Source organism: Podarcis liolepis (genome assembly GCF_965112155.1).
Source record: "Podarcis liolepis genome assembly, chromosome: 9".
In the NCBI taxonomy this organism is placed as follows: Eukaryota; Metazoa; Chordata; class Lepidosauria; order Squamata; family Lacertidae; genus Podarcis; species Podarcis liolepis.
Genome location: NC_139564.1, coordinates 70,586,151 through 70,598,904, shown reverse-complemented (window position 1 = coordinate 70,598,904; position 12,754 = coordinate 70,586,151). Strand labels below are relative to the sequence as shown.

The window sequence follows — 12,754 nt, the reverse complement described above, 5'->3', positions numbered from 1 at the left end:
AGGTTAAGAATTTTGCTTCAGGATGAGAACAGAAATTGTGTTCTCAGGTTAAGAACAGTTTCAGGTTAAGAACGGACCTCCAGAACAAATTAAGTACTTAACCCGAGGTACCACTGTAGTCTATTGGTGTGTCCAGTTTTTGCTGTGGCCATGTCTTGCTGTTAGCTGGTGCTACTTTTAGTAGTATTTTGTGCTTTTAGTTATAATGAAATGCTTGCTTTTATCTAGTTTTAAATTTGTATATTATATTATATTATATTATATTATATTATATTATATTATATTATATTATATTATATTATATTATATTATATTATATTGGTTTGGTGTATATTGTTGTGAAACATTTTCTTTGAAAAATATTATATAAATCTAAAAAATAAAAAAATACTCTTGCATTCTTCATGTGGTTCCACAACTGGATTTTCTGGCAATATAGTTTTAAACATATGTACTTTTATACTTTATTTAGTCTGCCAAGATTGATTAGGGCTGAAGAGTTTGAAATGAATTTGTGCCTCCATTATAATTGCATTGAACAACAAGATTTGCATTCCAAAATGACAAAGTCATTTATGTTTATGAAAAACGAGACATGGATTATGATTCTAAGATCACAGATACGAGTGGTATTTGTTTACAACTATTTTAAACTAATATGGACAATCCACAGCTCCCATTCATTCCAGTAGATTGTGAGCAGGATAGAAATACCATCCCAACGTATTAGCAACAATGAACCAGCAACCAATTAGGCTGGTTGGTGACATGATTATTTTCCACGCTGCCCTTTTGTACAAGTGACTGGTGACTGGGAGTGGCCGCCGAGACCACATAACACCGGTCTTGAAAGACCTACATTGTCTCCCAGTATGTTTCCGAGCACAATTCAAAGTGTTGGTGTTGATCTTTAAAGCCCTAAACGGCCTCGGCCCAGTATACCTGAAGGAGCGTCTCCACCCCCCATCGTTCTGCCCGGAGGTCCAGCGCCAAGGGCCTTCTGGCAGTTCCCTCACTGCGAGAAGCAAAGCTACAGGGAACCAGGCAGAGGGCCTTCTCGGTAGTGGCGCCCGCCCTGTGGAACGCCCTCCCATCAGATGTCAAAGCGATAAACAACTACCTGACATTCAGAAGACATCTTAAGGCAGCCCCTTCTGATTTCTTATTGTTGATGATGATAATGTTTGATTTGAAGGTTTCTGGGTGAGTGTTGCCTACATTTTTTCTGGGTTGTTTTTTTTGCAGGGGTTATAGATGTTTTGGCTGTTTGGGGATGGGGCTCTGCTCTTCACCTTTCTTTTGTAAAATGGGTACATTTTGGTACTCATGTCAGTTTCTTAGATTACGGTGGCAAAAGCATTGATGTACCAAGTGCTGTTGTGCTTCAGACATGTTCATCTAATAGGCTCAGAATAGCAGTTGCTCAGCTTCCTGTTGAGGCTAGAGATCTTAGGCGTCACAGGACTACCTGCTCTCTATCTGTACACACACACCACCTTGCATCTCTGAAGAGATGCTGCTTTGGGTGCCACTGAAGTTGAGTGGTGGCACTTGTTTTAACTCTGTCCAGAAGGAAATTAACCAGATCCCATTATATATGACTTTTTAAAGGAGATCTGTAAAGACTTTAAGGAGATCTGTAAAGACTTTATCTTATTATCCCAGGCAGCCAAAGAGGTGATATGCTTTATTATGAGAGACGGCTGTTTGTGTGCACAGTGGTACCTTGGGTTACATACGCTTCAGGTTACATATGCTTCAGGTTACAGACTCTGCTAACCCAGAAATAGTATCTCGGGTCCCATTAGCTAAAGTGGTGCTTCAGGTTAAGAACAGACCTCCGGAACGAATTACCGTATTTTTCGCTCTATAACACGCACCCGACCATAACATGCACATGGTTTTTAGAGGAGGAAAATCCGTAGGCATGCCACCCATAGGCATTCCCTCCATAACACGCACAGACATTTCCCCTTACTTTCTAGGAGGAAAAAAGTGAGTGTTATGGTGCAAAAAATACGGTAAGTACTTAACCCGAGGTACCACTGTATTTTGCTTTCCTTAATTTTTTCATGCTTTTATGACTCTGTTTGGGCCCTTCTGGCTGAGAAACAAACAAACAAAAGTCTATGAATTTAAATGCCCTGTTCATGAATGCCCCAAAGCCTCCCACAGGGTGCTGTTAGATACAGGCTGAAGCACTGGAAGGACCTTTGGTCTGGTCCATCAAAGCAATTCTTATGTTTCTTTAAAAGGTGATTTTAAGAAGAATGCTGCAGATGGTCACTGGGAGCACTGTTATGGGTGCTGCCTCCAACACTGCCACAGTTCCTGAGAAGCTTTCCAGAGCTCCTGCCAATTCTCAGCTCCATTGATTTCAGTGGGGAATCCATCAATTCATTCCAGCTGCGACCCATTAGTATAATTGAAACAAACCATTTTGTCATACTAGTGTTACAAAGTTTCTCTCTAATTGATTTTGATTATTCTAAAGCCCCACGATTGATTACTAGCAAACTAAAAATTTGCACATGGGTACTGCCGAACGCAGCATTACATTTCAACCATGCAATGATAAATGCGGATGCTTTGAGCATGAAATTCCTTAATGGGACCACCCTTCACAGGAGACCATCTTGTTTAGTATCTAGAGAGAGGAAGAGTCTGTATTCAGACAATATAAGGAGGGCAAGAACCCAGAGAGAAGATGGCTTCTGAGTTCCAAGTAATGAGAGAAATCCTAAGGTGGCAGAGACCAGTTTTGGTTCTGAAATAAAACAAGTCACAAAAAATTGTTTTTACATTATATTATAATTTAATTAATTTTAACTATTATCTGCTTTTGATGGGACGCGGGTGGAGCTGTGGGTTAAACCACAGAGCCTAGGACTTGCCAATCAGAAGGCTGGCGGTTCGAATCCCCGCAATGGGGTGAGCTCCCGTTGCTCAGTCCCTGCTCCTGCCAACCTAGCAGTTCGAAAGCACGTCAAAGTGCAAGTAGATAAATATGTACTGCTCCAGCAGGAAGGTAAACAGCATTTCCATGCACTGCTCTGGTTCGCCAGAAGCGGCTTAGTCATGCTGGCCACATGACCCGGAAGCTGTACACCGGCTCCCTCGGCCAATAAAGCAAGATGAGAGCCGCAACCCCAGAGTCAGTCACGACTGGACCTAATGGTCAGGGGTCCCTTTACCTTTACTTCACATGCTTTTAGTTATCAATGTTTTATCCATATTGGCTTTAATTTTTGTAAGCCGCTTTGAATCCCAGTTCCGCGGGAAAGTGGAAGACTGTATAAAAATAAATAAAATAATAATGATTATCTCCACTTTTGAATTCCATAACTGTATTTCTATAATGTTTTAGGTCTTTTTAAAAATCAAAGCATAAATAAATAAATATGTCTAGCTGCATAATACTATGTAGAGGACTACAAAGTATCAGGCTCTCTTCATAATGGCACCATTTTTGACATGGCAAGACAAACATGGCACTATACCTCACTTATGTCAATAGATATTATTGATGATCTAGATATGTTACCACAACAAACAAAACAGGTCATATTTGTCAACCATCATTTATGACTTGCAATCAACAGCTAGGTAAATGTCACCAAACTTCAAATATGCAATGCAAAAGAATATAGGCATAAGGCATGTTAATATTTTTTTTACTTTACACTCTGATCTAAGATTCATTAATCCTACTTCATTTCCCAGGTCTGTGTATGTGTGTGTAGACACACACACATTTAATATTCAAACAAATAAGTTCACTAAATTTATGTGCAGTAAGATAACAGGATTAAAATGAGCCACCTTTCTTCTACTGAAGAGCACTACTGAGGAAGCTAAAGCCTCAGAGAATAAAAATAATTGGAAGTGATCATAAATAGAGATAACTGAAGAAAAATACAACTTTGCCAGTATGTCAGGGAAAGTGGGGGTTTGGAAGCCAGTGAGGTGTTTGGTGATGCTACCTACTTATTTCCAAGCTTCTAGACTATATTTTAAGATAATTAAGATGGGAAATACATTTGATAATGTGTGGTGTCCCTGAGAGAGCAAAGGGGAAGCAGCTTCTTGCCCTCATGGAAAATTGATTCATTTCTTTCTAAGCTTTGCTAGGGAGAAGAAGCTGGGACAGATTCAGCGTGGAGACTGAAACTGCATTCTACTGGTCCAGAAAATCATTTAAAAAACATTATTGTCAGGTGGTGAGGTGGTTGCTCATGGATAGCCAGGCAGGACTCCGACCTGTCTTTAGCGGGTTTTTATTTGTACAAACAATTTACAGTGCAGAACCAGAAAGTTCATGTCCATCACAGTCACTTGCAGATTCCGGGAGTGGCCCCTTCCGGTTTCTCCCCCAACATAAGAACTTAGACACCCCAAAATCTCTGCCTTCCCTCCTTCCGTTTCATCCCTCTGCATAAGCTGGGCCTGGCCAGCTGGGCTAGGTGAGGCGCTTGGGCTCTCAGTAGCATCTTCGAGCCCTCCCCTCACTTGGCTGCCACCTTCCCACTCTGCTCCACTGGAGGTGTGGCTTTCTTCACCGCTGGACAAGGCGTTGCTCCTCAGGAGCGGCAGAGGCTCTCTGTATCCCCCTGGCTTTCTCCCGTTCCGATGGCAGTCCCCTGACAATTATTATAAATGAACCTGAGAAGTTAAAAGAGGTCATTAGAATATATAAGAAAACAGAAACCTAATTTGATGATTAAAGGTAAAGGGACCCCTGACCATTAGGTCCAGTCGTGACCGACTCTGGGGTTGCGGCGCTCATCTTGCTTTATTGGCCGAGGGAGCTGGCATACAGCTTCCAGGTCATGTGGCCAGCATGACTCAGCCGCTTCTGGTGAACCGGAGCAGCACATGGAAATGCCGTTTACCTTCCCGCCACGGTACCTATTTATCTACTTGCACTTTGACGTGCTTTCGAACTACTAGGTTGGCAGGAGCAGGGACCAAGCAATGGGAGCTCACACCATCACGGGGATTCGAACTGCCAACATTCTGATCGGCAACCCACAGTGCCACCCACGTCCCAATTTGATGATTAGTGATTTCTAAATTCAGGTACTGTTATGTCTTACTTCCTGAAACTTTAAGGAAGTACAGGCTGTTGAAAAGATAATGTTTACATTACAACAGTTTAATAATTGATGAGATTTCAAATTTATGTGATAGTATGTTGACCGTGGGAGCTGTACATTAGATCAGCTGAATAATTTGGACCATATACAATATTGTACTTTAAATATCACTTACCAGTGAATGCTGAATGGCATTATCTTCAGTCACAACACCTGTTGATGTGTAATTATGGACCCTCTGCTCTGACATCATTGGATCTTCACAGGTGGCTAAAGGAATGGAATGGGGAATTAGAATGTGCTATACAACCCAAGCAATGGAAATTATATTAGAATCTATACATGATGTTTCCTTACAATTTAAAATTTAGATTGATCCAGCAAAAAAAAAATGTTTTGGGTATATTGGACCCCACAACATCTTTATAGGAATACACTGTCTAAGACAGATAGATGCTGGAGGTGTAATGCCATTCATATGTATGAATAAAAAATGTGGTATATATATGTCCAGTTCTTATATATATATATGAGAGAACTGGATATATACACACACACATGCACACAGGGGTGGGTGTGTATTGGTCTGAGGTGCTCTAGCTCCAAGGATTATGGCAAAACCCTTGATATCTGCAGATGTACACCTGCTTTTACATTATATTCCTGTAGTATGAAAATTAGTGGCAGGACCACGAAAGCAGATTTTTACATTATATTCCTGTAGTATGAAAATTAGTGGCAGGACCACGAAAGCAGATTGCATGCCTTTTTAGGTTCAAAACAGGAAATATTATTGAGGACAGTTATACATCATACATAAGATATCACAGCTGCATGTTCCACATTTATTCATTTTTATAAAAAATAAAGTATAAATTGTTAATAGACTTGCTAAGACATACCACAATATTAATCTAAACATATTCAAATCAGAATATTAAAACTGGCACACATACAGAGATACAAATATGCATCCCACAACAAAAATGAGAAAAGTTGAGAATACTGTACAGATGTACTTGTCCATGCAAAACCTATGTAACCATACTCTGATTGTGTTTTCTTTTTTCTTTCATTCTTTAAAATCAACATCCTTATGGTATGTAGAAACATAGTATTAAACAAAGGTGGTTACTGCATGTGCTGTAGCAGCAAATGAGGGGCAGATGGAGCTTGCCAGACTGGCAAGGTAGCCCATCTAGGAGAAGGAAATCTCTGATCCTAAACCTGCTAGAGAAGAAAAAGCTCAGGAATAAACCCAACACAAATCTGGAGTAGAGCCCTAGACGGTTGGACGGCACCTTGGGCGTCTCCTTTCGGCAACTCCTGCAGCCAAGCTGGTGCCAAACATATTGCTCTGCTTTCCTTTGGACCATATCAGCAAGGCCGAGACAGGAGGCTTGTCATCTGGGCAACCCAGGACATCCATACATACTGCCCCTTCGAAGTTACTTCAGGGCTGCTACCACAGTGACTTGACTTCACCCCCAGGAGGCATACTCCACTGCGTCTCCATGGATGCCAACAAGCTGAGATTTACCGTATTTTTCGCTCTATAACACGCACCTGACCATAACACGCACGTAGTTTTTAGAGGAGGAAAACAAGAAAAAAATATTCTAAACAAAACAGTGGATGTATGATTTTTGTGGTTCATGCTGTGGCCACAGACATGTGATCTGACGGTGAGTTTGGGGTAGCCCAATGCAAAAATCCTGAGGATCCATGTGGGTCCATGCTTTGTAACCACGTTTTTGCGCCATTGCGGCCCCATGAAACAGTGGGTGCGTGTGTGTTTTTTGTGCAGGCTGTAGCCATGGACATGCTATGTGATCTGATGGTGAATTTTGGGTGACCCAGTGCAAAAATCCTGAGGATCCATGTGGATCCGTGCTTTGTAACCACGTTTTAAGTGGGGAGGGAAGGAAAAGCACTCAAGGGACAAGGAGCACGCGTGGGGTGGGTGGAGAAGGATGCTGCTAATAATGCAGGAGAGGCTCCTCTCCGGCTTTGCTCCTTTAGAACAAGCAGGCTCTGCGTCTCTCCCTCCTCCCCAGCAAGGAAACCACGATAGTAACCACTCTGAGACAAATCAATAAAAAGTGTGACCAACACTCTCCCCCAACAAGCACAGTGAGGTCAACACACACACACACACACAGAGAGAGAGAACTGGCCCTAAAGTTGCAGGGTGCTGGAAGTCGCAGGGGCGCTGGGGGAGTGAATGGGAAGCAAGAGAAGGAGAAGATCCCTCACACACACACAGACACACACACAGAGTGTCAATTCTAAAGTCGCAGGGGCGCTGGGAGAGTGAATGGGAAGCAAGAGGAAAAGGAGCCCTCACACACACACAGACACACAGAGTGTGGATTCTAACGTCGGAGGGAGAGTGAAGGGGAAGCAAGAGGAAAAGGAGCCCTCACACACACACAGACACACAGAGTGTGGATTCTAACGTCGGAGGGAGAGTGAAGGGGAAGCAAGAGGAGAAGGAGCCCTCACACACACACAGACACACAGAGTGTGGATTCTAACGTCGGAGGGAGAGTGAAGGGGAAGCAAGAGGAAAAGGAGCCCTCACACACACACAGACACACAGAGTGTCAATTCTAAAGTCGCAGGGGCGCTGGGAGAGTGAAGGGGAAGCAGCAGGAGGAGAACGATAGCTCAAGCACACACACACACAGCCCCTACAGTGGCTAATCCAAAATCGGACAGCAAAAAACTGCAGGCAGGGACAGAGAGCAGGGGTTGTTTTAAAGCAGCCAACTCCCGCTCTGCTTCTCTCCCTCCTTCCCGGCTCCGCTAGCTGACAGGAGCCGCTTACACCCGCTTTGCTGTTTCAAAGCGAGCCACGGACTGCTCACGACTGCAGCAGATTCCCCCGCCATCTGTAGGCATTCGCTCCATAACACGCACAGACATTTCCCCTTACTTTCTAAGAGGAAAAATCTGCGTGTTATGGAGCGAAATTTACGGTATGTTATGTTTTCTGAGTGCCTCGGGACTCATCGTAGGGCAGAAAGACAAAAATAAAATAGCATTTTACAATAAAAAAACTCTAGCCCCTGGTTATTGTCAAAGTGCTTTATACTTCCATCTCTCACTCGCTGGATCATCACCTTGTCGTGGTGAGAGGGCTTGCATGTTCCTATGACCCTTGTGAGCGAAGCCATCGGGAATCTCGTACTCCCAGCAGGGTCACCCAAGGTGGTAAGGTCAAAGGGAAGGAGCTAGACAAAGAATGATCCAAGAAGTCCTCAACGACAGAACAGGCAGATGATAACAAGTGGTAGGTTACAATGGCTGTGAAGGTGGATGAAGGCTGCAGCAGATAAGAATCTACTGGTCGTCATGACTACTCATGCCATGGGAACAGAGCCTTACTGCGAAGACTGTGCATTGGTTAGCGTGCAACTCTCCAACTCCTCCAAAGATTCCATCTGAGCAGGCTGAAAGCAAAGAGTAAGGTTACCGTAACTTCTGTCACAGGGCTTCAATATGCTGATGACAACGTAGTGTGTGCACGCCCAGAGGATGACCTCCAAACCATTCTAAATATCTTCGCAGAAGCTTATGAAAAGCTTGGCCTATCGCTCAACAACCAAAGAACCAAAGTGCTGCACCAACAAGTACAAAATAACCCCTCTGCAGCACCACAAATATAACTCAATGGTGTAACGTTGGAAAATGTTGATCACTTCTCCTACCTGGGCAGTTATCTTTCCACAAGGGCCAACACTGATGCCGAAATCCAGCATCAGCTGAGCTCTGTGAGTGCGGCTTTCTCCTGATTGAAGTGCAGAGTGTTTGAGGACTGGGACATTTGCAGGGAAACCAAAATGCTTGTTTACAAAGCTATTGTACTACCAACCTTACTGTATGCTTGTGAAACATGGACCACTTATAAATGCCATCTCCAACTCCTCGAAAGATTCCAACGGTGTCTCTGAAAATTTTTACACATTACTTGGGAAAACAAGCGAACTAATATCAGTGTACTGGAAGAAGCAAAGATCACCAGTGTTAAAGCAATGATTCTTCAACATCAACTTCATTGGACTGGTCATGTTGTGTGGATGCCTGATTATCGTCTTCCAAAGCAACTACTCTATTCCGAAATAAAAAATGGAGTGCGTAATGCTGGTGGTCAACAAAAGAGGTTTAAAGACTGTCTCAAAAAATGGTTTTGCGACAGAAAAATCCAAATTGGAAACTGAATTGTTAGATACCTATGTCAAAATTCTCTCCAAAATGTACAATTTATTGTTGGAATGGCATACAAAGGATAAACAAGTTAAATCTGTGATGATTGATTGGGCAAGAGATGTTGGACACAATATAATTTTGGAAGATTGGGAAAGGCTGTGGAAGAAAGGGGTTAAGTTTACTGCATGTACTATATTAAAATAAAATATTATGAAAATGATGCATAGATGGTACTTAACCCAGGTGAAAATAGCAAAGATATATCATACAAATGATAACCAGTGTTGGAAATGCAAAGAAAAAGAAGGTACCTTTTATCATATTTGGTGGACGTATCCCAAGGTGAAAGACTTCTGGGAAAAGATTTATAATGAGTTGAAAGAAATGTTGAAAATTACATTTATTAAGAAACCAGAAGCCTTTCTACTTGGAATACTAGGACTGGAATTGCCCCCCAAAGATGCTAGACTGTTTCTGTATGCCACTACAGCGGCAAGGACGCGGGTGGCACTGTGGGTAAAACCTCAGCACCTAGGACTTGCCGATCGTATGATCAGCGGTTCGAATCCCCACGGCGGGGTGAGCTCCCGTCGTTCGGTCCCAGCTCCTGCCCACCTAGCAGTTCGAAAGCACCCCTAAGTGCAAGTAGATAAATAGGTACCGCTTTATAGCGGGAAGGTAAACGGTGTTTCCGTGTGCTGCGCTGGTGCTGGCTCGCCAGAGCAGCTTCGTCACGCTGGCCACGTGACCCGGAAGTGTCTCTGGACAGCGCTGGCCTCCGGCCTCTTAAGTGAGATGGGTGCACAACCCTAGAGTCGGACACGACTGGCTCGTACGGGCAGGGGTACCATTACAGTGGCAAGACTTTTATTAGCCAAAAACTGGAAATCGCAAGAAATACCAACAATATAAGAATGGCAGATGAAGATGTTGGAATTTTTGGAGCTGGCTGACCTGACTGGAAGAATCCGCGATCAGAAGGAAGAGGAGATACAAGAGGATTGGAATAAATCTAAAGAATATTTAGCTAAATATTGTAATATAAGATAATTAGAAAATTCTTGGAAGTAATGAATAGGCTTGGGGTAGAATAAGAATATGTGGTAGTAAATATTAAAGACTAGAATATAAAAAAAGAAGAAGAGGTTAGTAAATGAAAGGAGTTAATATTATTAGAAATACGAACTTGGAGAATTGTTATAGAGGTGATATAATGAAATTCAGAGAGGGGACTTGAGGAAGTCAGTCATCAATGTGATGAAAGTTGGATATTAGAAGAGATAATCTTTTTTTCTTGTGTTTAGTTTATTGTAGTGTGGTGTGTGTTTTTTCTTTGTTGTGTATTTTGTTATGTTATTTTTGTGATAAATGTTGAAAATCAATAAAAAAATTTGGGGGGATATAATGGGAATTGGGGTTGCTTGTGCGTAAACTGCAAACTGCTCCAAGCTAGTCGTATAGCTAAAACTTTCCCTGGTTTGACAGCCCTTGAAACGCGACTGTCTCAGTCACTGGCAGAATCCGTCAGTGGGCGGGATCTAAATTTCTTCCAACATAAAAGTTGCTTGACTCCAAGTCTCCTCCTAGATTCTCTGCGTGGAAGCCTTCTGCGCAGCGTGGGCGTGCCAAGCGGAGGTCCTGTGCTCTCTCCGCTGATTTCACTGGAAGAGTCTCTGAGCCTCCCCTCCGCCGTACTCTCAGCTTCCCCTTTCTCCCTGGTGTCCCCTGGATTTCCTTCCCCCGTGTAAGCTCTCTCTCTCTCCTTGCTAGTTCCCTCCCCTGCATCACTGGAGCGTCTTACCTCTCCTCTTCCCTCTGATGGCAGTTCCCTGACGGGAAATAAAGACTGTCTCAAGGCAAATCTAAAAAAATGCAGTATAAACACTGACAACTGGGGAACACTGGCCTGCGAGCACTCCAGTTGGAGAACAGCCTTTACCAAAGGTGCCATGGGCTTTGAAGACACTCAAACTCAGGGCCAAAGGGAGGAATGAGCTAAGAGGAAGGCACGTTTGGCAAACCCTCACCGTGATCAACTCCCGCCCGGAAACCAATGTCCCCACTGTGGAAGGACGTGTGGATCCAGAATTGGCCTCCACAGTCACTTACGGACTCATTGTTAAAACCATCTTTATGGAAGACAATCTTACTCAACTACGAGTGATCGCCAAAGAAGAAAGAAGACTTCAATCTTCAATCATCTGAGCCCCTTCTTCGTGTGCCTCCTCAAGAACTCTTGATGGTGGCAGTAGCAGAACAATCTTTTCCTGCAATGGCTCCCCATTTGTGGAATGCTCTCCACAATGGTGTCTTATTCACATATCTTTAGGCACCGGGCATTCCTATTCTTCCAGTCCTTTGGCTTATTAAACAAGCTAAGGCCTTTTAAATGTGCCTGGGCAGGGTGTGTTGTCATTCTGTTTGTTAGCTACTGTTTTGGATTTAGTGCTTTTACGCTGTGAACCATCCTGTGATCTTCGGATGAAGGACAATACAACAAATAATAATAATAGTTCAGTATTTCCCCCTGATTTTGTTGCTAACGTCTACAGTCACTTTGTCGCAGGCTACTGAAGAAGTGAACATGAGGGGCAAGTATTTCAAACACGTTAATGACCAGCAGCAGGGCCGGCCCACCTGTCAGGCAAGGTGAGGCAACTGCCTCGGGCGGTGGATCCTGATGTTGTTGTTTAGTCATGTCCGACTCTTCATGACCCCATGGACCAGAGCACGCCAGGCACTCCTGTCTTCCATTGCCTCCTGCAGTTTGGTCAAACTCATGCTGGTAGCTTTGAGAACACTGCCCAACCATCTTGTCCTCTGTCGTCCCCTTCTCCTTGTGCCCTCCATCTTTCCCAACATCAGGGTCTTTTCCAGGGAGTCTTCTCTTCTCATGAGGTGGCCAAAGTATTGGAGCCTCAGCTTCAGGATCTGTCCTTCCAGTGAGCACTCAGGGCTGATTTCCTTCAGAATGGAGAGGTTACAAATAATAATAATAGTTAAGTATTTCCCCCTGATTTTGTTGCTAACGTTTACAGTCGCTTTGCCTCAGGCTACTGAAGAAGTGGCCGTGAGGGACAAGTATTTCAAACGTGTTAACAACCAATAGCAGGGCCGGCCCACCTGTCAGGCAAGGTGTGGCAACTACCTTGGGTGGCGGATCCTGATGTAGATCACAGAATCCTAAGGTGAAAAGGGACCCTGAGGGTCATACCAGGGAAGATTCTGGAGCAGATCATTAAGCAAACAGTCTGTGAGCACCTAGAAAGGAATGCTGTGATCACCAATAGTCAGCATGGATTTCTGAAAAATAAGTCATGTCAGACTAACCTGATCTCGTTTTCTGACAGAATTACAAGCCTGGTAGATGAAGGGAACGCAGTGGATGTAGCCTACCTTGATTTCAGCAAGGCATTTGACAAGGTGCCCCATGATATTCTTGTAAA

At 43.5% G+C, this 12,754-nt stretch overlaps 1 protein-coding gene across 12 annotated transcripts in view; it reads right to left on the bottom strand.

Moving 5' to 3' along the window:
• The window catches only part of LOC310686665 (uncharacterized protein), a 40,776-nt gene extending 28,256 nt beyond the window's left edge, over positions 1-12,520 (bottom strand). For 2 of the 12 annotated variants that reach the window (XR_014516025.1, XR_014516026.1), the window contains exons 1-2: positions 8,222-8,965; positions 5,272-5,366 (exon numbers count right to left, since the gene is read on the bottom strand). Coding sequence is in view for 1 of the 12 variants with exons in the window: in XM_083460655.1 (XP_083316781.1) it covers positions 5,272-5,366; positions 11,946-12,120 (270 nt within the window). In the remaining 11 variants the exon portion in view is untranslated. The other 10 variants (XR_014516020.1, XR_014516021.1, XR_014516023.1 and 7 more) reach the window with 10 other exon arrangements.
• Between the last annotated feature and the right edge of the window lie 234 nt (positions 12,521-12,754).